Below are 23,809 nucleotides of genomic sequence, written 5' to 3'. Positions count from 1 at the left end.
AAAATGGTTCAACTGTTTGATTAAAGATTTGTTTGATTTTCTTACCATTTAACAATAAATTTAGTTATAGTTTAGATATTTTTTAAAAAATCAGGACAAATCAGGACATTTCAGAGGACATTTTTCATAAATCAGGACAATTCAAACGTTTTTCAAAAATCAGGACGGCTTCTCGAAAATCAGGACAAATCCTGAAAAATCAGGACAAATCCTGAAAAATCAGGACACCTGACACCCCTGTCGGCCGTAGACATTTTGACACTTCAAGCACATTTTGAAAATTTACAACAAACCTTTTTTCAAGATTTGCGCCGTCGATTTTCTTTATCCATTATCCATATTTATAAATCCATCAATTTTAGCATTACAGCATGCAAAAATAAACATAGTGTTTAAAAGAAATTTGACGGCCACAGATCTTGAAAAAAATTTGACATTGTAAAATTATCAAAATGTGCTTGAAGTGTCAAAATTTCTACCACTTTCTTCCAACACGAGTGAACTTGCTCTAATAAATCTATTTTTTCAAGGTAGAGAACTAAATATCAAATCCTGCTATCATACCGATTTCACTTTTCTGCTCTACGTAAATATTTAAATGAAAACATAATGATGGTTCACTGGGCTTAGTAAAATCATCGATAGCTTGTTTTGGTCCCAGTTTGCTATCAATTAAGACATTAAGATCTGCTCGGGACAACACTTAAAAATGCGCGACTACGCGGGTTGGTTTTCACTTCAATTTGAATTCAATAACCTTCATAAAAAAAAGATTATGACGCAGTCAAATGAATACCAAATCATGCAATCATTTTGATCTCACTTTTCCGCTCTATCGTCAAAAATGAAACCTTAATGATGCCTTGTTTTATCATCTTGGAAAAAAAACAAAACCAAATAGTGCTTTCACTTTGGTCTCAATGCCTTATTTAGGTATTAATTTCGCATCATACTTCGACATATTGATGCTTTAATGAAACCTTATTTTGCCATCGGGAAAAATGCGATGCTAAATTATGCTATCATCTTGGCATTGAAAGCTCATTTTGGTCACTGTTTGCTATCGATTTAGGCATCAAAGTCTGCTCGGGACCATTCCGAACCCACTCGATTTGTAGACAATCGTTACTTTGCCAGATTGTTTCGTTAAACGTAAGTAGTTATGAATGTTACGATAGATTGATGCTAATTAACGCTTTCGAAACAGTGATACCGTTCCGATACCACTCGATTTCGGCAGCACTCGACAAATAATCTGACAGGAATTTAGAGCATTGCTGACCGTAAGTTCTTTTTACTTTTTGACTGAAAGTGAAATTCGATCTTAATAGTTTGTTTAATGTTTCATGTTTAGTGATATCCTCATCCGGTCCGGATAGACTCGGAATCTAAAACGAGTAGTTAGCGTAGGCAACTTTCTCGCACTAAAATGTAAGTGTGATCGATTTCAAAAATGTAAATTAGTATTAAAACAAAACTGTATTTTAGCTTTGAAGCTGCTGTAATAAACACTGCTCTCGAAAATTAGTGTCGAGCCTTATTTGAAGTAACATTCTTCAAAGATTTTATCCAAAATGATGAGTGGTGTCGGAAAAGATGATGGTCGACGAAGAAGAACTTCGAGAAAATCGCGTGCATCGAAGGTAGACGGCTCTAAGCTGACCAACTGCCAGGTTTGCGACAAATCGGAGTCGTTTGATGACATGTGCCAATGCGATACTTGCTCAACCTGGTGGCACTATGGCTGTGCTAGTGTTGGCGCATCAATAGAGGACCGGGATTGGGAATGCCGGAACTGTATCCTCCGGAAGAAAGCCCCTAGCGTTAACAGCAAGATATCCGTATCCAGCCGAGCGGATTCGTTGCGCCGGATGCGTGAACGACAGGAACTCGAGCTTCAGCGAGTGGCGCTTCATATGCGCCAGCGTTTCCTGGACGAGCAGGATGCGCTGATGAAGGAAACCAGTTCTAATCGGAGGGAACATGGCAAACAACGAACGGCAGAGTGGGTGGCACACGTGGACCCAATTGCTGGTGCAGTGGGTGGCGAACCTGCTCCTCCAACAGCTGCGGATGCTGCGGCGTTGCGAGACGGAATGTCACAATGCTTCGTGGCGATGCAGCGACAAATTCAACAGTGTGCAAATGAGCACCAACCGACGCAAGCACAGCTGATGAGTCTTCGGAACCAACTTCAGCAGTGCGAAGAATTGTTTTCAACTTTAACAACCGGGGGAACGAACGACGTTCTTTCGGTAGGTGCCCAGCCGGGTTCTGAGCGGCGACAGCTCGCACTACCGGCAGCAAGTAGCAACATGGCAGCCAAGCAGACAGGTCAACATGCTTTGACGTCACTCACCGGGACAGTGCCGAAAAGGAAATCGGTAACCATCGAAGCTCCTGAGTTAGAGGAAAGTATTGGACCACTTGGTAAGTGTCAAGCCTTTGATTATGCTACAAATATTAAAAACCCCACAACATATGAATCAGCCTTGATAATTGGGCAGCAGCGAAACCATGTCGCGCCCCCAGAACCCCACATTTTAGAGCAGCAGCGCAATATGGTCGCGCGCTCCACCCATACAAATATGATCAATTTTGAACCCCACTATCAATCTACATTTTTTAACGCGGAGACTGCACATCGGCAACATTTTTTTGAAAATCCTAGTCCATTGACAGAGATGGTTCAGCAGTCCGTGTCTAGTTTTGCAGATGTTCCCCCAAAAATTGCGTATCAGCCTTCCGCACGAACAATAGCACAACCTTTGCCCTCACAACCAGGAGTGCCGCAGCAATTTATGCATGAACAGCTAACGCATCCGCTGCCCAATTTGGTGCCTCATGCTAAGCAACATAATTTTGTACCAACTATTCCTTCTTTGCCACCTTTGACGTCTTTGCCCATTACGACGTGTCAGCCAACACAAATCCACCAAACCTCCCAGTCAAATGAACACGTTTTGCCCCAGTCAATCCCGCGAAGTGATGGAACCAGAGTTCAGTGTATTCCAAGGAACGATTTCGGTGCGCCGACGAGCTTGACGCCCCAGCAGTTAGCAGCCAGGCAGTCGTTTTCACGGGATTTGCCTTACTTTTCCGGTGATCCAGCGGAGTGGCCGATATTCATCGCAAACTACGAATACACAACGGCGGTGTGCGGTTTCTCAAATGGCGAAAACATGCTGCGTTTACAACGGTGCTTGAAGGGACAAGCTTTGGAAGTGGTGAGGAGTAGTTTAGTTCTTCCGGCCACAATACCTCATGTGATCGAAACGTTGCGGTTGCGGTATGGGAGGCCAGACCTGTTGATCAACAACCTGTTGCAGAAGGTGCGAGCGATTCCGGTACATCGAGTCGACAAGCTGGAAGGATTGATGGAGTTCGGAACAGCCGTGCAAGCGCTGTGTCACCACATCGAGGCAGCCAATGAGTATGACCAGTTATGCAATCCTCAACTGCTTCAAGAGTTGATTGCCAAATTACCGGATGATCAGAAACTGCAGTGGGCTACCTATCGTCGTAACCTGTCGGTGGTGAACTTGAAGATCTTCGGAGATTACATGGCCGGGATTGTCCGGGATGCAGCGAGTGTTATTCCATTCAAACCTGAGCAGCATAAGACAGGCAATCGTGAGAAGCCCAAGTCCAGAGGGTTTATAAACTCTCACAATTCATCGCCCGAGCAGCATGATCCAGGGAAGAACAAGGTGGAAGCGCAGGTGGAGAAGCAGAAGAACTCCGAAGTCTTGGAATGTGTTTGCTGTGGGAAGAACGGTCATCGTGTTCGGGATTGTTACAAGTTCAAGGCCCTTTCGGTATCCGAGCGTTGGAAACTCATTCGTGAACGGCGTCTTTGCTTTTCGTGCTTGTGCAGCCACGGTAGGCGCCCTTGCAGAAGCGGCATCAAGTGCGACATCGTTGGCTGTAAATATCGACATAATCCGTTACTACATTCTTCGCCGGAAAAAAGCTCAACAGAGACTGCTGAGAACCACACTCACCGCTTCCAAGATTCAGGAACACTCTTCCGTATTGTGCCTGTTACGGTATACGGAAAGTCTGGGACGGTAGATACTTTTGCGTTCCTAGATGAGGGATCGGATTTGACGCTCGTAGAGGACGGACTAGCGAAACAGCTGGGATTGGGTGGAAGTCTTCAACCTCTCTGCTTACGCTGGACAGGGAATGCGTCGCGAGTGGAGCACGATTCACGCATCGTCAGCTTCGAGATTTCGGGTCCCGATAAAGAGAAGCGGTACATCTTATCGAACGCTCGGACAGTGGGATGTCTGAACTTAACGAAGCAGAGTTTCCAGGCGGAGGCGGCAGCGTTGAAGTACAAATACCTCCGTGGAGTTCCGTTAGCCAGCTACAGTAACGCCGAGCCGCAGATTCTTATCGGGATTGACAATCTTCGTCTGGCGGTACCTCTGAAAACAAGAGAAGGTGATGGATCCGGACCTATTGCGACAAAAACACGTCTTGGATGGTGCGTGTATGGTCGGCGTAGCGGAAGCAGCAGAACATCCTTCAACTTTCACAGCTGCAAGTGTGAAGCAGATGAATCGCTCAACATCTTAGTGAAACAGATGTTTATTATCGACGATGTTGGAGCAGCGATATCGAAGCCGCAGACAGAGGAGGATAATCGAGCGCTAGCGATTCTGGAGAATACTACGAAACGTGTTGGCGATCGCTTCGAGACAGGACTGCTATGGGCACACGACGATGTTGTCCTCCCGGATAGCTACGGCATGGCCAAGCGGCGCTTGGAATGCCTAGAAAGAAGGATGTACCGTGACGAAAGGCTGAAAGAAAATCTCCATAAGCAAGTTCTTGAATATGTCGCCAAAGGATATGCGCACAAGGCAACTCCGAAAGAGCTACAGACTGCAGATAGGAACCGAATCTGGTACCTGCCGCTAGGAGCGGTGATAAACCCTAAGAAGCCGGAGAAGGTACGAGTCATTTGGGATGCGGCGGCCAGAGTCGATGGCGTTTCACTCAACAGCCAATTGTTGAAGGGACCAGATCAGCTGTCGTCGTTACTAGGAGTGCTTTTCCAGTTTCGGTTGTACCGAATAGCCGTTAGCAGCGACATCAAGGAGATGTTCCACCAGATCCAGATAAGGCCAGCGGATAAGAACTCCCAACGGTTTCTGTGGCGCTCGGATCCCAGCCAAAAACCGGACATCTACCTTATGGACGTGGCAACGTTCGGGGCCACATGCTCGCCCGCCTCGGCACAATACGTGCAAAAACTGAACGCGAAACAGCACGAGAAGCAGTTTCCCAAGGCGGCAAGATCAATCAGCACTCGAACTTACGTCGATGACTACTTCGAGAGCTTCGGAGATGAAGAAGAGGCCAAGAGCGTAGCTGCAGACCTTCGAACAGTGCAGCGCAACGGTGGTTTTATTCTGCATAATTGGAGATCGAACAGTACTGCAGTTCTTGAACATCTCGGCGTAGCAGAAAATAACGAAGACAAACCCCTGAACTGGATAACCGAGGAAAAAGTTGCAAGAGTGTTGGGCATGCTGTGGAGACCGTCAACAGACGAACTCGGATTCTCGACCCAAATGAGCGTCGAAGTGAGGGAACTTCTTCGAACTGAATCCAGGCCAACCAAGAGGCAGATTTTGAGGTGCGTCATGACTCTCTTTGACCCGCTGGGACTGTTGGCACCGTTTCTAATACACGGTAAAGTGCTCATCCAGGACTTGTGGCGAGCGGGAAGCGGATGGGATGAAGCAGTTAACGACGCTGTCTTCGAGCGGTGGTTAGAGTGGACCCGTATGATAGATTTCATCGATAACGTACGGCTAGCGCGCTGCTACTTTTCTGACGCGAGAGTTGAAACCTATAAAAACGCAGAAATCCACATCTTCGTGGACGCCAGTGAAGTAGCCTACTCCTGTGCGGCTTACATCCGAATTATCAGACCAGATGGAACAGCGGAGTGTCAACTAGTGTCCGGGAAGGCGAAAGTGGCGCCACTCAAGCCGATGTCGATTCCCAGATTGGAATTGCAGAGCTGCGTGTTGGGAACTCGATTGCTGATCTTCATTCTACAACACATTGGCATTCCCATAACAAGATACGTACTTTGGACCGATTCCCGAACTGCCCAGTCGTGGATAAACGCAGACCCGAGGAACTATCGACCTTCGTGGCACATCGGATAGGCGAGATCCTGGAACACACTACGGCTGCGGATTGGCGGTGGGTACCGTCGAAACTGAATCCTGCTGACGAAGCTACCAAATGGGGATGCGGACCCTACTTCAAGGAAGATGCGTTGTGGTTTAGCGGACCCGAGTTTCTACGATTATCGGAGGAAAACTGGCCAGGATCGTCGACGAATGTTCAGACAACTGACGAAGAGAAACGAGCGACTGTACTTATACATCGAGTTCATCAACCTGTGATCGACTTCAGTCCTTTCTCAAAGTGGGAGCGGCTTTACCGAACAGTTGCCTACATTCTCCGTCTTTCTCGTCGTTTCTATAAATCATCTGAAAGCCTTGAAATCCTCGAACAACCAGAGCTGATAGCGGCTATGGAAACCATCTACAAACAAGTCCAGCTAGAGGTCTACCCGGGGGAGATCGCTGCCCTACAGCGAGGCGAAAACGTTCCGGAAAAGAGCCCGATCACACGACTTGTACCATTCCTCGACGAAAACGGTGTGCTCCGGGAGAATAGCAGAATTCGTGAGTCGAAATCAGCTCCCTATGACGTCCGATTCTCGGTAATTTTACCGCAGAAGCACCGTGTGACGATGTTGATCGTGGATTATTATCACCGACGCTACAACCATGCAAACTCCGAAACCGTCGTCAACGAGGTTAGGCAGCTGTATTCCATCTCTGGCCTCCGTACCTTTACTCGACGCATTAGCCGAAGCTGTATGACCTGTAGAGTCCGGAAAGCTAAACCATCCATCCCTCCGATGGCTCCATTACCGCCAGCTAGGCTAGCTGAACGAGAGCGCCCGTTTACCTACACGGGGTTGGATTATTTCGGCCCACTTCTCGTCAAAATCGGTCGGTCAAACGTGAAGAGGTGGATAGCGGTCTTTACCTGCATGACCGTGCGAGCCGTGCATTTTGAGGCGGTGTCCTCACTCTCCACATATTCCTGTATCCTTGCAGTCAGACGGTTTGTGGGACGCCGCGGTGCACCGGCTATATTCTTCAGCGACAACGGGACGAACTTCGTTGGGGCGTCAAGAATACTTCAGCAGCAGATCAACCAAGGACTATCCAACACTTTCACGAATGCCGATACTAAGTGGAAGTTCAATCCTCCGGGGGCACCACACATGGGGGGCGTGTGGGAAAGACTGGTGAGATCTGTCAAGGTGGCAATTGAAGATGGGAACTCTGAGGGTAAACTAGACGATGAGGGGCTCAATACTTTGATAGTGGAGGCTGAAAGCATAATTAATTCAAGGCCTCTGACCTACCTTCCTCTAGATTCCGCTGAATTTGAAGCACTTACTCCGAACCACTTTTTGTTGGGAAGTTCCAACGGTATTAAACAACCCGCAGTTCCAATTGCAAAACAACGGAACCTTCGGGATACATGGGGTCTTATTCAACGTGAACTCGATATCTTCTGGAGACGCTGGACGAAGGAGTACCTTCCTATCTTACGACGGCAGGACAAGTGGTTCCAAGACGCGGAACCGATTGAAGTTGGAAGCTTGGTATTGATCGCGGACCCACGGACCCGCAACGGTTGGGTACGAGGACGTGTGGTAGAGATATTCATCGGATCCGATGGCCAGGCCCGTACAGCAGTGGTGGAGACGGCGAATGGTGTGTTGAAGCGAGCGGTCCATTACCTAGCACGACTGGACGTGAGCAGCGGAAATGGTCAAAACAGTGCAGTCTCAGGGACGGCTGAGATGCACCCGGGGGAGGATGTCGGCACCACTAGCAGCACTGCTCTGATTGTCAATAAGCAGCACCGTGTGTGACTGTGTGTTCCGTCGAAAACAAATTGAAAAGGTTTCCCTCGCATTGTGCGCATTATAGAGAAAGAAGTTTAAGTGGCCGCGTTTTAGCAGTTTTTTCTCGGATTATTTCCCGCATGAGAAGTATCACTCGGTGAAGTTAAGTTGCCCATTGTATTCCTCAAACCGTAAGTTGCCTTTTGATACTTTCTTGTTAGGGTATTATTTGCTAACTAGCGATTCAATATTGTTCGTACAGTGATCCCACCATTCCGAACCCACTCGATTTGTAGACAATCGTTACTTTGCCAGATTGTTTCGTTAAACGTAAGTAGTTATGAATGTTACGATAGATTGATGCTAATTAACGCTTTCGAAACAGTGATACCGTTCCGATACCACTCGATTTCGGCAGCACTCGACAAATAATCTGACAGGAATTTAGAGCATTGCTGACCGTAAGTTCTTTTTACTTTTTGACTGAAAGTGAAATTCGATCTTAATAGTTTGTTTAATGTTTCATGTTTAGTGATATCCTCATCCGGTCCGGATAGACTCGGAATCTAAAACGAGTAGTTAGCGTAGGCAACTTTCTCGCACTAAAATGTAAGTGTGATCGATTTCAAAAATGTAAATTAGTATTAAAACAAAACTGTATTTTAGCTTTGAAGCTGCTGTAATAAACACTGCTCTCGAAAATTAGTGTCGAGCCTTATTTGAAGTAACATAATCTATATACAGTGAAAACCCGATTTTGTCACACACCGATTTTGTCTGCCCCCGATTTTGTCTACCCCCGATTTTGTCTCATTTTTTCACCCGATTTTGTCATCATTTTTTATTCAACGCAAAAATACTAAATATCGCCTATTTTCATTTCCGTTGAACATCTTGAGGTTGAAATCATTCTGAAGGAACAAAACTGATGGATGATTACATCGATATTGAAAGTGAAGATGATTGATCAGGGACGTATCAAGATTTTTATACAAAAAAAACAAGTTTTAAACAGGTTTTTTTTGTTAATTAAAGTTGTTTAATACAATTATAACTAAATATAATGGTATAAAAGAACATAGATATTCAAGTAATCTTAAAGCTGTGTTTTATTTGTTTGAGCTTTCTTCAAAGCAATCTCTCTGATACGTTGCAAGAAGATGACATTATCTATAGAGAGATCTGAAGCATCAGCCCAACAGACTATGTTGTCCAACATACGTACAGCTTCAACATCAATTATGTTTCTTGAAATTTCACATGAATCATTTAGGGTAGATGCCGCTGAATCTGAGTCTGGTGCTACATCCGAAATTTTTAATGGCTCCAATGATTCGAGGGGCTCGTTTAATGCTGACTGATCATCCAGCGTCATGTTCAGAATTTCTTCATCCGTAAAAGCTTTACTTGCGTGTCTCTCCTCAGGGTCCTGTGGCAAAATAGTTTCATCGCGGTTGTTTAAATCAATCAAATGGATCAAGGGAACACCATCTCCGTGAACGAGTTTGTTATTTATAATAATTCCAATTTTCTTCCATTACTACTGCATTACTGTACGCTTTATTTCACTCCAAGGATCGTGCATCCAGAAACATAAATCGCTTAACGTCATGCTCTTCAAGCTTTGACCGATATCGATTTCGCGAGCCATGACATGTAAAAAAGTTTTTGACGATATTTTAGTTTCCAGTTCTGAATTACATTCTGGTCCATGGGTTTAATCACAGCAGTCACATTTGGAGGCATAAAAACTGTTATCAAACCATCATCGCTTTTTAGCTCATCATTCATATGATGTGCTGAGCAATAATCCAGTAACAACACAGCTTTAGGAGGAATAGACATTTCGGCTGAAAATTTGCGTAAGCTGGTACGAAGTCCTAGAGGAATCAGTTTTGGAAAATCATTCGAGTCATCCAGGCATTTTTAGAGGCGAAATATGTGACAGGCACATTAATTTTTTTTTATTTTGATTTGGACGGAAGCTTTAAATCTTATCTTCAGTAAATTATAACCAAAAGAAATAATTAGATCATTAGGATTTGAACCATTAAAGATTATTTAATTTTTCTGATAACACCGGTCGAAACAAAGTGTTTTAAGATGCGTACAACCGATATTGTGTGATGTTTTGATGTTAAAAAGACCTTTAACTAGTAATATGTCAAAAAACGGAATATCTACGACAAAACCTCTACACTGTTTTATTGGGATAATATACGTTTTTTGTAGTATTTTATTAGATTACTAGCTGATTTTACCCGGCCTTGCTCGGGTTCATTTAAAATATAAATCAAAATGAGTCGTTGACTTCTAGAAATTATAGAAGCTTTGTATTCATAATAATAAAAAATTTGACCCATGTTTGGTCAAGTTAACTTTGTAAATTTTGATTGAGATTATTAACTGCGTTTATAGTTTTCATAATATTGAAAAACTCTTAGTTATGAGGTGACAATTTCCTATGTATGCTTATTCATCCTATCACGAAAAACATGTTAACCCACCCTTTTTTATAGAGATTTAATAGATTCGGCCTTATTTTTTATCTTCAAATATTGAAACTGTTATTTTTTATCTTTTCCCTTTCCCATCTAATGAAAATCTCTACTGGAGTTCATACTACATTTTAAGATAGATGATCTCCCCGTACAATAGTATATTCACGTTTGATTTACTTAGAAATTTATTAATAGACTTCTGAACCTTGTTGAAGACTCACTTTGAATGTCTCCAATTGTATGTGTCCTTTTTTCGCAGTTTAATTTTACACTGTTTTATGATACTTTTTCCTGAATGTTGAAAGATCCACTAAAAGTTTTTTTGAAGTTATCAAACACAAATCATCTAGGAACCAAAATCGTTCATTTTATAACTTTCAAAGGTGATGGGAAATATTAGAGAAACATGAGATATCAAAGAAAGTAAGAACATAAGCCGTAAATACCAACTCCCGGGGGCTTTTCCCTGCTCTATTAGAAAAAAAATTTCGAAAAACATTCAACGGCTCACCGTACAGAACTTGAACTCGCAATTTCCGCTTGTCCGCACTTCATGTTTCTCTAATACTTCCCATTACCTTTGAAAATGTGATCATGTCCAGGTATGAAGATGTACCAAGACAAATTCAAAACATAAAATTTCATTTTATAATGGTATGAAAAATCTGAGATCTATTTCAATTTGTCTATTCTTGGACACAATTATCCCATTCATTATTGAAAAGACTTGAAGAGTTGTCAATTTAACATCTCTTAGGTATCATTCGATTTAGGTTTTTTTAATGAATTTTTGCCAATGAAATTGAATGGTATAAATCTAAAACCTCAGATTTTATTACATAAAGTTTCATGCGTTAGATTTGTTTTTTTTTTTCAGATAATGCATGTACAATTTTTTACCCCCCATTTACATTCCTTGACGGCTATCAAAGCTATGAATTCGTAGTCTTCAGCTTATAACTCTGAATTCGAAAACTTTTTCTTTCTCTATGAGGATTTCCAATAATATGAAAATGGTTGGTTTTTAGAAGCTGGAATTTATAAAAAAAACGGCCATTAGTTTTCAGCATTCCGTTAAAATAGCTATTCAGCAGAAGAAGTCAATTCATAATGAAGATGAATCATTGCATTGACATTACATACTGCGTATTCTTGTAGACCCTCAATACCCTCCAGGAGCAGTAAGCACCACTTTGAAAACCACTGTTTTCATAAATATATTCGTAACATGCGAGTGGTATTTTTTCATCCATAATGTAGGCTCTTTATTTCATCCAAGAACCACGTGCTTGTGACCCGTGCTACGAACAGTAGAAAGAAAAAAGCCCGCCAAAAATTTCGCAATGAATTTTTCTATCATCAGCAGGCTTTGATTAGCTATCCAGTACACGTGAACTCTGGATGGTCGTTTGCGTTTCTAATGCCCATCCCTTGGTGATGGTGAAAACAAATCCGCCAAGGGGAAAAAAGTCGGTTGCCAAAATGGGTGCCATGACTTTTGATTTGAGAGAATAAAAACGAAAGTTGTATGGGAGGGTCCCTTTTCTTAGGTGGGAGGGGCTCAAAACTATTACTAAAACCTTACCATGGTACAAACACATAACTGTACCAAATTTCAGGCTGATCGGTTAAGCGGTGTCGATTTGTACAAACAAACATATATAGTCCAACTCATCTTTATATATTAGATGACGGATTAAAATCATTTTTTCGAAATCTCCCGATTTTATCACTCTCCTCGATTTATCACTCTAAAATTCATCATGGGGGTGATAAAATCGGGTTTTCACTGTATATAAAAATGAATTTCTGTCTGTCTGTCTGTCTGTCTGTCTGTCTGTCTGTCTGTTCCCTATAGACTCAGAAACTACTGAACCGATTTACGCGGAACTTGACATGTGGGGGTATTGAAGGCCGGGGAAGGTTCCTATTATGGTTTGGGACCCCTCCCTCTTACAGGAAGGGGGGGAGGGGCCTCCCAAACAAAAGATAATTTTTTGCATAACTCGAGAACCAATCAAGAAAAGGGTATCAAATTTGGCATGGGGTGAAATTTAGGAACGGGGAATATTTCTATGAATATTAGGTACCCTTCCCTCCTCTAGTGGGGTGATAGGAAGGGGGGAGGGGGGCTACCTTACAATTTTTCATATAACTCGAAAACTAATCAAGATATTGAAACCAAATTTGGCATGGGAAGGTATTTTGATACGAGTAATATTTCAATGATTTTTTGGGACCCCTTCCTCTTTGCAGTTGAAAGGGGGAGGGGCCTCTTTCATATTTTTTTACATAACTCAAAAACTAATAAAGCAAATAGAACCAAATTTGGCATGGGAAGGTATTTGGATTCGAAAAATATTTCAACGATTATTTGAGACCCCTCCCTCTTTTCAGTAGGAAGATATAAAGGGGGGAGGGGCCTTCTTTTTAATTTTTTACATAACTCCAAAATGAATCAAGCAAATGGAACCGAATTTGGCATGGGCGGATATTTGGAAACGTGACATGTTCTAATGATTGTTTGAGACCCCTTCCTTCTTCCAGCGGGGAGAAAGGAAAGAAGGAGGGAATTTTTATTGCATAACTCAAGAACTACAACAGCAAATGGAACCAAATTTGACATGGAACGATATTTGGTTCGAGAAATGCTTCTATGAATATTTGGTATCCCTCACTCCTCCAAAATTGTGGATGAAAAGGGGGAGAAGAGGTCTCCCTTACAATTTTCAGTATAACTGGAGAGCTGATCGAGCAAATTGAACCAAATTTGGCATGTGAGAGTATTTGGATACGAGGAATGTTTCTATTATAAATTGAAGCCCCACTTTTTTACAGCGAAAAGATATAAAGGGGAAAAAGGGGGCTTCCATACATTTTTTTGCATAACTCGAGAATTAATAGAGCTAATGAAATAAAACTTGGTATCAAAAAGTATTTGAGTACAAAAAATACTTTTGTTAATATTAAGTTCTCATCCCTCCATTCAATGGGGAGAACGGAAAGGGGATGGTACTTCCTTTCAAGTTTATGCATAACTCAAGAATTACAAACGCAAAAAAAACCAAATTTGGCATGGGATGGTAGTTTAATACGAGAAATTTTTTCATGTCAAACAATTCCTTTCTTGAACAATAATTGAAAAACAAAAATTCGGTTCTTGCAGTGAGATGAAAGAATTGGGAATAAAGGAAGGGAAGAGGAAAGCTTACATTTATCTTTTTTTTTATAAAATGCGAGAAATGGACAATGATCCTATGAAGATCTGACACACCATCCTCCTTTCTGTGAGTACACAGGAGGAGGGAGGTGAGCCCAATGCAATTTTGTTAGCATATGTTCTCAATTTATGCTAACGGAGCCAATAAATGGAAACAAATATGGCATGGGAAAGTACTTGGTTACGAGATATGTTTCTACGATTGTTATAGACCCTTACGCTTTACAGTGAAAAAAAAATGGGTATGATTATTAAAGATCATGATCTCCATTCAGCAGGGGGAAGGGAAGGACAGGGGGTGGGTGGTCTCTATTATCAGTTTTTTAGCATAAATCCAGAACATATCAATAAAAAACAACCATATTTTATCAGTTGGATAGTTTGCGAACGATTTATATGGCACCCTTCTTTTTTAGGGCGAAGCTTAAAGTAACAGATTAAAATTATCAGATCTTTAACACAAATCAAGATTCAGAGTATAAGTTCAAGTTATTTTTTTGTAGCAATCGGAACCCCCAGCTGCAGCTCTCATTTTATAGCGGTTGCTTATGAATTATGTTATATTTTGATGCCAACAAAACTATAAAAATTTGAATAAATTCTGAAAATATCATTCGATTTTGAAAGGTGTAGCAAAGCACACCGGGTCAGCTAGTAACTTATAAATTTCAGATTTCCCATACAAAGCCTGCAGCGGTCTAGTGTTCAGGTTTTTTAAATGCAAAATTGAAAGAAATACGTCAAGTTGATATTGACCAAATTTTGACCATATCAACCTTTAATGAAGCAGCATACGGTTTAAAATTGGAACTCAAAAAAGAAAATTTTTCGATTAAATATAATTGAAACTTATGTAAATGACTTTTTTACCCGAACATTGTAATAGTTTCTATATTATTAAGACGTAGTTTTAACCATCAAACCAGATATGCTTATTGGAGCAAGTTGAAATCATACCAACAGATTTATTTTTTGACTGAAAATAAATTAAGTACGATTTTCAAAATTAAATTGCTTATGGAATTCTCATCTGATAAAATTAAATAAATGGTCACTCCTTACCCCCAACTAGATAAATAAATGTTATTCAACTTCATACTAGTAAAAAAACATTTGTCTGCGTTTTGCCTATGACTAAGCAATAGACTGCCCCAAATGACCCGACTTTATACGTTTACGTATACGTTTATAGTATACGTTATACGCTGCAGGGCTTGTGATATAGCTCAGTTGGCAAGTCTGTTGTCTCCTGAGCCGATGTCCGCGAGTTCGAGCCCAAGAGTAAACATCGAACACAGTTGTACCGGATAGTTTTTCAATAACGATCCGCCAACTGCAACGTTGATAAAGTCGCGAATGCCATAAAGATGGTAAAACGACTATAATCGAAACAAAAAAAAAAAAAAGTTATACGCTGCAGGCTAAAATTGATCCTGGGCCTAGTACAAGATCTCATGTCAAATTTGGGCCGGATCGGACCACGGGAAGGGGTCGCTCAACACGCCTGAAGTTTGTATGGGATTTTGAGACATTTTGTTCGAGAGGAACATGAAATACCAGTTTTTCATCAATAACTTTTGTCTCCTTCGATCGATTTCTTTCAAAAACGGGTTTTCTTAAAGCCTAAATTATGACAAATATTTCATCAGAAGGTTGCATTTCTATTAAACCTAAGATGAAAAAGTTATTAAGCTTCAAAAATTGGCTAACTTTTTTAAGGGTGACATTCATCACTGTTTTAATAAGACGACTAAATATCCGACCAGGATACTCAATGTGAAATGCATGCCGTTTCGTCAAATGATGACCGATTTTTACCATTGTTGTTGCGTTAGATTGCAATTTTTAATGTTTTTCTAATACTTGAGTTTGGACGATATCCACTTGATAGTTCGGAAAGAAGTAAGGGCGGAAAAATGCTTGACAATTTAAAAAAAAATATTGCATAACCACAGGGGCTTAGGAACATGACTGGACGATTTGTGATGCCAATAAAAACATTCACCTTCATTCTCTATCAAAAGAAAGCTATAGCTTATATAATAAAAACGTGAGAAAAATGAAAAAGGACCTTTTTTCGAAAAATTATCAATTTATTGGCATCATAAAGTGTTGGTCCATGTGTTTCCCGATCTAAAAAAATTGTTGGCGGTTGGGTCTGAGAGTAACAACCATTTTGAATAGATTTTTTGAGAAAAAATGATCCTGAGTTAGGTAGAAAAGATGAAACATAAACCCTGCCCAAACGCGGAAATATGTACAAAAGACTGCCTCAAATTTGTATGGGAAATTCAAAACCTCTGAAATGTTATACGCTGCAGGCTAAAAAGATCTCATGCCAAATTTGGGCCAGATCGAATCACGGGAAGGGGTTGCTCAACGAACCTGAAGTTTGTATGGGATTTTGAGACATTTCGCTCGGAAGAAACATGAAAAACGAGTTTTTCATGGATAACTTTGGTCGCTGTAATAATACGTAATGAATACCACCGTAAAAAGTTTAGCCCATTTTTGAAGCCTAATAACTTTTTATTATCTTAACTCATATCGAAATGCAGTCTTCAGATAAAATATGTTACATAATTTAGACTTTTAGAAAAATTGTTTTTGAAAGAAATCGGCCGGCGGGAACCAAAACTGTTTTATTGGCATCACAAATCGTCCAGTCATGCTCCTAAGCCCCTGTGGTTATGCAATATTTTTTTATTTGTCAAACATTTTTCCGCCCTTATTTCTTTCCGAACTATCAAGTGAATATCATCTAAACTCAAATATTAGAAAAACATTAAAAATTACAATCAAGCGCAACAACAATGGTTAAAATCGGTCATTATTTGACGAAACGGCATGCATTTCACATTGAGTGTCCTGGTCGGATATTTAGTCGTCTGATTAAAACAGTGATGAATGTCACCCTTAAAAAAGTTAGCCAATTTTTGAAGCTTAATAACTTTTTTATCTTAACTTTAATAGAAATGCAACCTTCTGATGAAATATTTGTCATAATTTAGGCTTTAAGAAAACCCGTTTTTGAAAGAAATCGATCGAAGGAGACAAAAGTTATTGATGAAAAACTGGTATTTCATGTTCCTCTCGAACAAAATGTCTCAAAATCCCATACAAACTTCAGGCTCGTTGAGCGACCCCTTCCCGTGGTCCGATCTGGCCCAAATTTGGCATGAGACCTTGTTCTAGGCCCAAGATCAATTTTAGCCTGCAGCGTACAACATTTCACAGGGTTTAAATTTCCCATACAAATTTGGGGCAGTCTACTAAGCAAGGATGTAACTTTTTTTCAAATCGCCTTCAACATTATCTACATGCTGCTGAATTCTCTCCATCTTTATCATCAACATTTTTCTTGTCATAGTTTTTATTTTTTCCAATCACTCAAAAAATTTTGGCCGTATTTTTCGAAAATTTACTAAATCACACCGCGCAGAGCAATCTCTAGATCCGCGCCTGGGATAGGGTAACCCTACTCTAGAAGCACTTTAAGTTCGAAGAAAAAACTCGCATTTTGCCTGTTCTTAGAAGAAAAAGCTCATTATTGATTGCTAGTTTACAAAAAATCTATCCAAAACTAACGTTAAATTTGTATATCAACTATACCAACAAAACCCACTCAAACACTTGTTCTTCATATCGGCTGTAAGCGCATACTACTGTTAAATGTGATAGTATTTTTTTTTACACAGTCGTTTTGCATCTTCTATATGATAAAGATGGTATTTGAAACTTTGTATCTTTTAGAAAAATTTCCATAAAAAGGAAAGAAAAATACAAACAACAACCAGAGTGAATGTATTTGCTAGGGTGTTTATTGATACAATATTTATGTTCTGGTTTGAAACACTGTTGACACTCTGGATTGAAGTTGTGAAAAGAATTTCCAAGTATAAATAAGACTGTCAGAAATGGGAATTCATTTCAAAGTGAGTATTGGAACACTCAAGTCAGAAGAATGGAATTACGAGCTATATCGGGTTGCCTTATTATTATAGTTTTGTCCATCGTGGCCGCTGATAAAACGTGTCTGGTGGGAAATTCTGAATTGCAAAAACTTCAGGAAACCCTCCACAATATAGATCAAACGATTTACTCTCTCGTGGATGATAAAAATGACGATTCCGAGTGCCGCAAGACGTTGAAGCAAATCAACATACGGTTGAAACAGTTATCGCAACGCTACAAGCTCATGAACAAAGGATATGTGACCCAAAAGGAGCAGCAAGAAATGATGGAAGATTATAAAAAACAGGTTGCAGGGCTGGAATCAGAAATTGCTAAACTTAAAGATCAACTCGAAGGCGATAAACGTGGAATCATTGACAATTTGAAGGCGGAAATCGAAAAACTCACTAACGAAGCGAGTATGCTGAGGTCACAGTTGTCTGCAATCCAACAGAAAGTAGATGATGTCAAGAAACAACTGTGCATCCGATATTTGGCTAGCAAAAATTTGGATAAAGCAATACATCACTTGAAGTCGATGAGGTCTCACCATCTGATGGACATGATTCAACTGACGTACGACGAGCGAAAAAAATCCAACTTCGCCACTCTCATCCTGTTTATCGATGCATACCCAGACCTGGATGATCGAGCTGAAGCATTTTTAAGATTGTTAAATAGGACAATGATGAATTTCGACACCGACTATGCGGATTTTGTCCTAATGGAAACCAAAGTTCTTCGTCTGGTGGATTCCATCGAAAAAAAAATTTCTATAACCGAGGAAAAAGCTGAACAACTTAAAGGAAAATTATCTTGGTTCGCCTCAATGTCGTATAATGCTTTCCAAGTGTGGGCCACCGGTCTAAGAAATGGTATTCCCCACGAATTGAAGGTAAATTTTGAAATGCTTCATCGGAAACAGGTAGAACACATAGAAACTCTTCTTCACTACAATTTTTTAAAAGAAAACGACAGCTTGGTGAAATTTGATATGATAAGAAACTTTGTTCGGCTGCTAGGAATGACTCACGGCATCAATAAGTACAAGGGATCCGAACTGTTGCTGAAGCGTAATATTTCTTACACTTTGATGTCGATTATGTCGATCGGAATGGATGACATTTTTTCAACTTCGATGGATATCAAAGACTCTATGAAATCAATCATGGGTCAAATGCCCGATAGTCTCAAAAACATTGAACACTGTTTGAATGCAGTGAAAGTTGTCCAGAAAAACAGAGAGAGATGCATTCAATTAACCAATTATAATACACAGCAATTCAAAAATATAGGAAACGAAAACCTTATTGGCCATTTTAATAGAACAGTCGTCACGTCTCAAAAGCAAGCATGTACAGTATTTCGAATCATTCCAACTCCAGATATGATGTTTGTCGAGCTGAAAACTTCGGAAGGAGTCGCATTTTCAGCAATAGATTCATTCACACCGGGAATTGTCTCGTACACAAGCTATGTCGGAACTAATCAGGTGCCGTTGCCGGGGTTCAAATCACAAACCGATTCCAGATGGTTGATTGAGCCAAACTACACCAATGAAACGGTGAAAATAACTTCCGAATTCAAGGTGTACATACATTTAAGGACTAGGGACTACTTAATAACGGAAAATATTAACAGCTCTCCGACGGTTGTACTGCAAAGATACGGTTACCATCAGGTTTATTTTGGAGGCCGGGCAAATCTGGCCGATTGGATTTTGAAGTGTTCTGATGAAAAAGTGAAGTAAAAGTGTCAAATAATATTATAACCAAAATAAATTAAAAAAATTGTTCATCAATATCTCACTGATCTGAATTTTTTATTATGAACCGCAAATTGAATTCTTATTTCCCTTCTTCAATTTATCAGTTTTTTTTTTCAAATCTATTGAATCACTTCTCAAATATGCAATATTCTACACGGTACTTGTAGAAAAATCGTGCCAAAGAACGGTGCGAATTCTCGATAACCGTGCTATATTTTTAAGTAATAGCTAGGATCAGCTCTTAAAATTGGGACAAAAATACATAACCTGCACGAAAAAAAGATAGGTTAAATTTACCGATGATTTTTTCCACCCTTCTTTCTCGGTAAATTTTACCTTTTTTATAACTCACCTAGCAAAAAGGTAAATTTTACCAATTTTGCTTTCCTCTAGCAAAATAGTAAATAATACCGTTTTCACATTCACGTCCCTATTTCTTAAATATCGAAAATTTACTTCAAAATACAACAAAAACTACATAAAAACTATAAGTTTACTAAGGAAAAAAAGTTGAACTGTCACGTAAATCAACCTGTTGCTTCTAAACGCTTTGATTACATCAGGATGGGTGTTTGTTTGCGAGCCTTCGAAAAAATAGATATTTAAAGATTTTGAAATAACATTTTTACTTACATTTTCAAAAACAAACCAAGTTTTTCCCAATTTGAAACTCAACATGTAGGTTTTTAAACACAAACTGCCTTAGTTTATCAATTACGAGCATTTGTAAATACTTTGAAGGTGTTTTGTATTTTCTATGATCAAGAAAACTCGTTAAAACCGTCGAAATAGAGACGGATCAATGTTACCCTAAAGCATCGAGTTCTAAACAGAGACGGAATCGATTGTTAAATCAATTTTAAAGTAGTCCAATAAATTTCTGTAGCATATTTTACGTTCATAGGAGTCCAGTAATGGTTTTAAAAATATGAAACAGAAAAAAATGGAGAAAAATTTAAAAAAGTGATCAATCTTATTCCGTTTTACGGTACCTACCAAAGTTGAATGAAGTTAATATGCCAGAATCTTAGTCATGGGTTATATAATATCGTCTAAAAGTTTGAAAGTAATCCGTCAACTGGGTAATTTTTAACAGAGAGTATTCCGAACGATTGCGTCGCTGAGAAGTTAGATTTCTTCTCTGTTACCTAATTATCGAACGCTCCCCATAAAGCTCCGCTCCGCTTAAGGCCAATGCATAAATACGATTCCCAGGTGATTCATGTGTTGGGTTGTTGGTTTATTCTGCAAAAGAGAAAATTTTCAGTCAGCCTCACTTCGGGCAAGTTCAGTACGTTGCGAGACGAGCCAATATGCCCCGATGCACTCACCCGGGGCCTGTGAAAAGCTTGGCTTTCACTCTTTTTTGGGGCCAGAATATTTACAACCGGTGAATGCTAAAAGCCATATTAAACTGTACTTCGTCGATGTTTGAAGTTGCCCCAATCGACATGCAACCATTAACTCTGCACCTGCAATCTGTTAAAACACATCTCATGGTTGACCAAAAATATTTGGTTTCCGTACTTTCGCTCCAATGATCCTGGGATCAAAAAGGAAATTTGAGGAAAAATGTTTTGAATTGCAGCAGACGAGCTCAAAAGAGTTTCGTACATTTTTTAACCAACCAACCTGCCGTGATATGACGAAGTGTCAAATATCAATTTTTTTCAATTTTGACTTTTAGACGTCGTTTTGTGCGGTTTTTCCAAAGCTTTTAAATGCTCTGATTTTTTTCCGAATAGTTTTTGAGTAAATTCTGAAAAGGAAGGGACAAATGTGCCATTCTGATGCCAATTCGACTAATATCCGTTCATACGTTTTGACGCGAGATTCATAAAGTTTGGGGCGTATGGTAGGGTTACCATACCCTTCAATGCCAAATAGCGTAGACTGAAATCATTTTTCTAAATATTTAGGAGTAACGGGATCAACCAGGATATTTTGGTCATTCAAATAGTGACAATTAGTTGGTGATTCTGTTACTTACCTGGCAATTATGACTTTCAACAAAAAACTTTTTCTAATTGAAAAATATTGTTTTCATCGCTGATAATTTTGTTGCAGATTTTTTTCGGAACACAAACTAAAGAATTAAAAGAAATAAGTTCGTTTCTCTGATAAAATGTCTTTCAACAAAAAAAAAAGAGTACATTCCGCAAGATTTAACCAAAAAGAAAAGTACGCTCATTTCTCGATTGAATGTGAAAAAGAGTACCTACATGAACTCTTAAAAGAGTACATATGGTATCCCTAACGTATGGCAATCTTGAAATAATGATATTTAAAATAAGGACCCATTAAAAATGTGAAAACTTTTTTAATGGCAATTTTTTTTTGTTTTATCCCATTTGAGACGTAAAACAAACAAATTTTTATAGGTTCAGGCTCTGAACATATAAAAAGTTGTCTTTTTTATGTCTCAAATTTGATAAAATAAAAAATTAACGCCAGTGGCAAGCTTATGCTAGCAACTTTATACTTCATGAGCTTCGTAGAAACAAAAACCGATCAACTTAAGTTGACACCAAATAAGCATCCGGTTTGGAAGAGGAACAGGCTTTGGGAAATGGTCATTTGCACAAAGGAAGGAAAAAAACAAGTTCACTTTGCAACTGAAGTGCACTTTAAACGCACCATCAATAATCGTTTCCGGAAATGTCATGCTGGTTTTGGCCGCCGAGAGCCACAATTTGCACGGCAAATTGAAGCCTCTCGTCGTTATTTGTGCCACTGCAGGTAAATTTTTTTAGCCTCTAGTCATCAGGAGTGTTTGCAACGAAGGAAAAAATTGCATTGCAATTATAATTTATGCGTCTGTTTTTTTCATTCATTTTATAGCTGATATCGTGGCAGAATTCTTCATAAACATGAGCAGAATGGTAAAATATATACTGAAAATCTCCAGTTGGCGTCATCACCTGGTTTTTATTTGACAACCAATTTCTGCCAATCAAATGAAATGTAATTTTCTCTGTCGTTATAAGATTTTCTTGTCAAAACATGATCATATTTTATGGTGTCCTGTGTTAAAAGTGAGATTTTACCTTTTTTTTATCATCAATTAGGAAACAGCTATGAAAAGACGAGGGTGCCACCCGGCAATCGTTAACTGGACCAGTGCCATGCTAATAAACAGAACCATTTATGCAAGCTTGGGAGGGCTTACAATCAAAGCCACACCAACGAAGGGATGTCCCCAAGGCGGGGTTCTATCACCGTTGTTGTGGTCCTTGATAGTGGACGACCTCCTAAACAAACTTGTATCCATGGGATTCGAAGTTATTGGCTTTGCAGACGACGTAGTTATTATAGTTCGGGGAAAACATGAGAATGTGTTGTCTAATAGAATGCAATCTGCACTTAATTACGCACTATTCTGGTGCAGGGAAGAGGGACTGAACATAAACCCTTCCAAAACTACCGTGATAGCCTTCACTAGGAGACGAAAAATTACACTAAAACCTCTAACATTAGATGGGGAAGTGTTAAACCTCGAATCACAAGTGAAATACTTGGGCATAGCACTAGACTCAAAGCTATCATGGAACCCACAGATAGAGCATGTAATCGCTAAGGCTACAACAGCTCTATGGATCTGCCTGAAAGGAGTAGGGAAAAAATGGGGACTAAGGCCGAAAATCATCCATTGGATATTTACAGCTATAATAAGACCCAAAATCTCTTATGCCTCCTTAGTATGGTGGACCAAAACTATGCAAATTACAGCCCAGAAAAAACTAGCGAAGCTTCAAAGACTAGCAACGCTAGCTATAACTGGCGCTAAGCGAAGCACACCGAATGAGGCTCTAAATGCACTACTTAATATTCTGCCTCTACATCAATTCATTGAGTTAGAGGCGGAACGTAGTGCCTTGAGACTCTCCAAACACAAAACGCTCTATGAAGGAGATCTTACAGGACATCTCAAAATCCTAAAGAAATTTAAATTAAACTCACTTATTGTGAAAAATGATGACTGGATGGAGCCCATTTTTAACCTAGACATACCATACAATGTAACTATCAATGATAGGGACGTGTGGGAGTCAGGTGGACCTGCGGTTCCTCCCAGATCTATCCTATTCTTCACTGATGGGTCAAAAATGGATAATAGAACTGGGGCAGGGGTTTTCGGACCTAGACTCAGGATCTCAATTCCTATGGGAAACTGGCCAACAGTATTCCAAGCTGAAATTCAAGCAATTCTAGAATGCACTTTAGCCTGTTTGAAAAGGGGATACAGGTACACAAGTATCTGCATATTCTCTGACAGCCAGGCTGCTCTTCGAGCACTAAGTACGTTCACATGTTACTCCAAACTAGTTTGGGAGTGTATAGTTGCACTAAGAAACCTGGCCATAAGGAACAGAGTATCTTTATTCTGGGTACCAGGCCACTGC

At 39.9% G+C, this 23,809-nt stretch overlaps 2 protein-coding genes across 2 annotated transcripts; both read left to right on the top strand.

The window, feature by feature from the left end:
- The first annotated feature begins 1,574 nt into the window (after nt 1-1,574).
- On the top strand, nt 1,575-7,990 carry LOC129737924 (uncharacterized). Its single transcript, XM_055729093.1, has 3 exons — nt 1,575-2,430; nt 2,683-6,087; nt 6,138-7,990. Exons 1-3 carry the CDS (start codon nt 1,575-1,577, stop codon nt 7,988-7,990), a joined length of 6,114 nt encoding a protein of 2,037 aa, XP_055585068.1.
- Nucleotides 7,991-17,648: 9,658 nt separating this feature from the next.
- LOC129737923 (uncharacterized) lies at nt 17,649-19,388 on the top strand. Its single transcript, XM_055729092.1, has one exon. The coding sequence runs from the start codon at nt 17,649-17,651 to the stop codon at nt 19,386-19,388; it is 1,740 nt and encodes a 579-aa protein (XP_055585067.1).
- The last annotated feature ends 4,421 nt before the right edge of the window (nt 19,389-23,809 follow it).

Source organism: Uranotaenia lowii, chromosome 1, assembly GCF_029784155.1.
Source record: "Uranotaenia lowii strain MFRU-FL chromosome 1, ASM2978415v1, whole genome shotgun sequence".
NCBI lineage: Eukaryota > Metazoa > Arthropoda > Insecta > Diptera > Culicidae > Uranotaenia > Uranotaenia lowii.
Note: the sequence above shows the minus strand (reverse complement) of the source record. Positions and strands in the feature narration are given on the sequence as shown.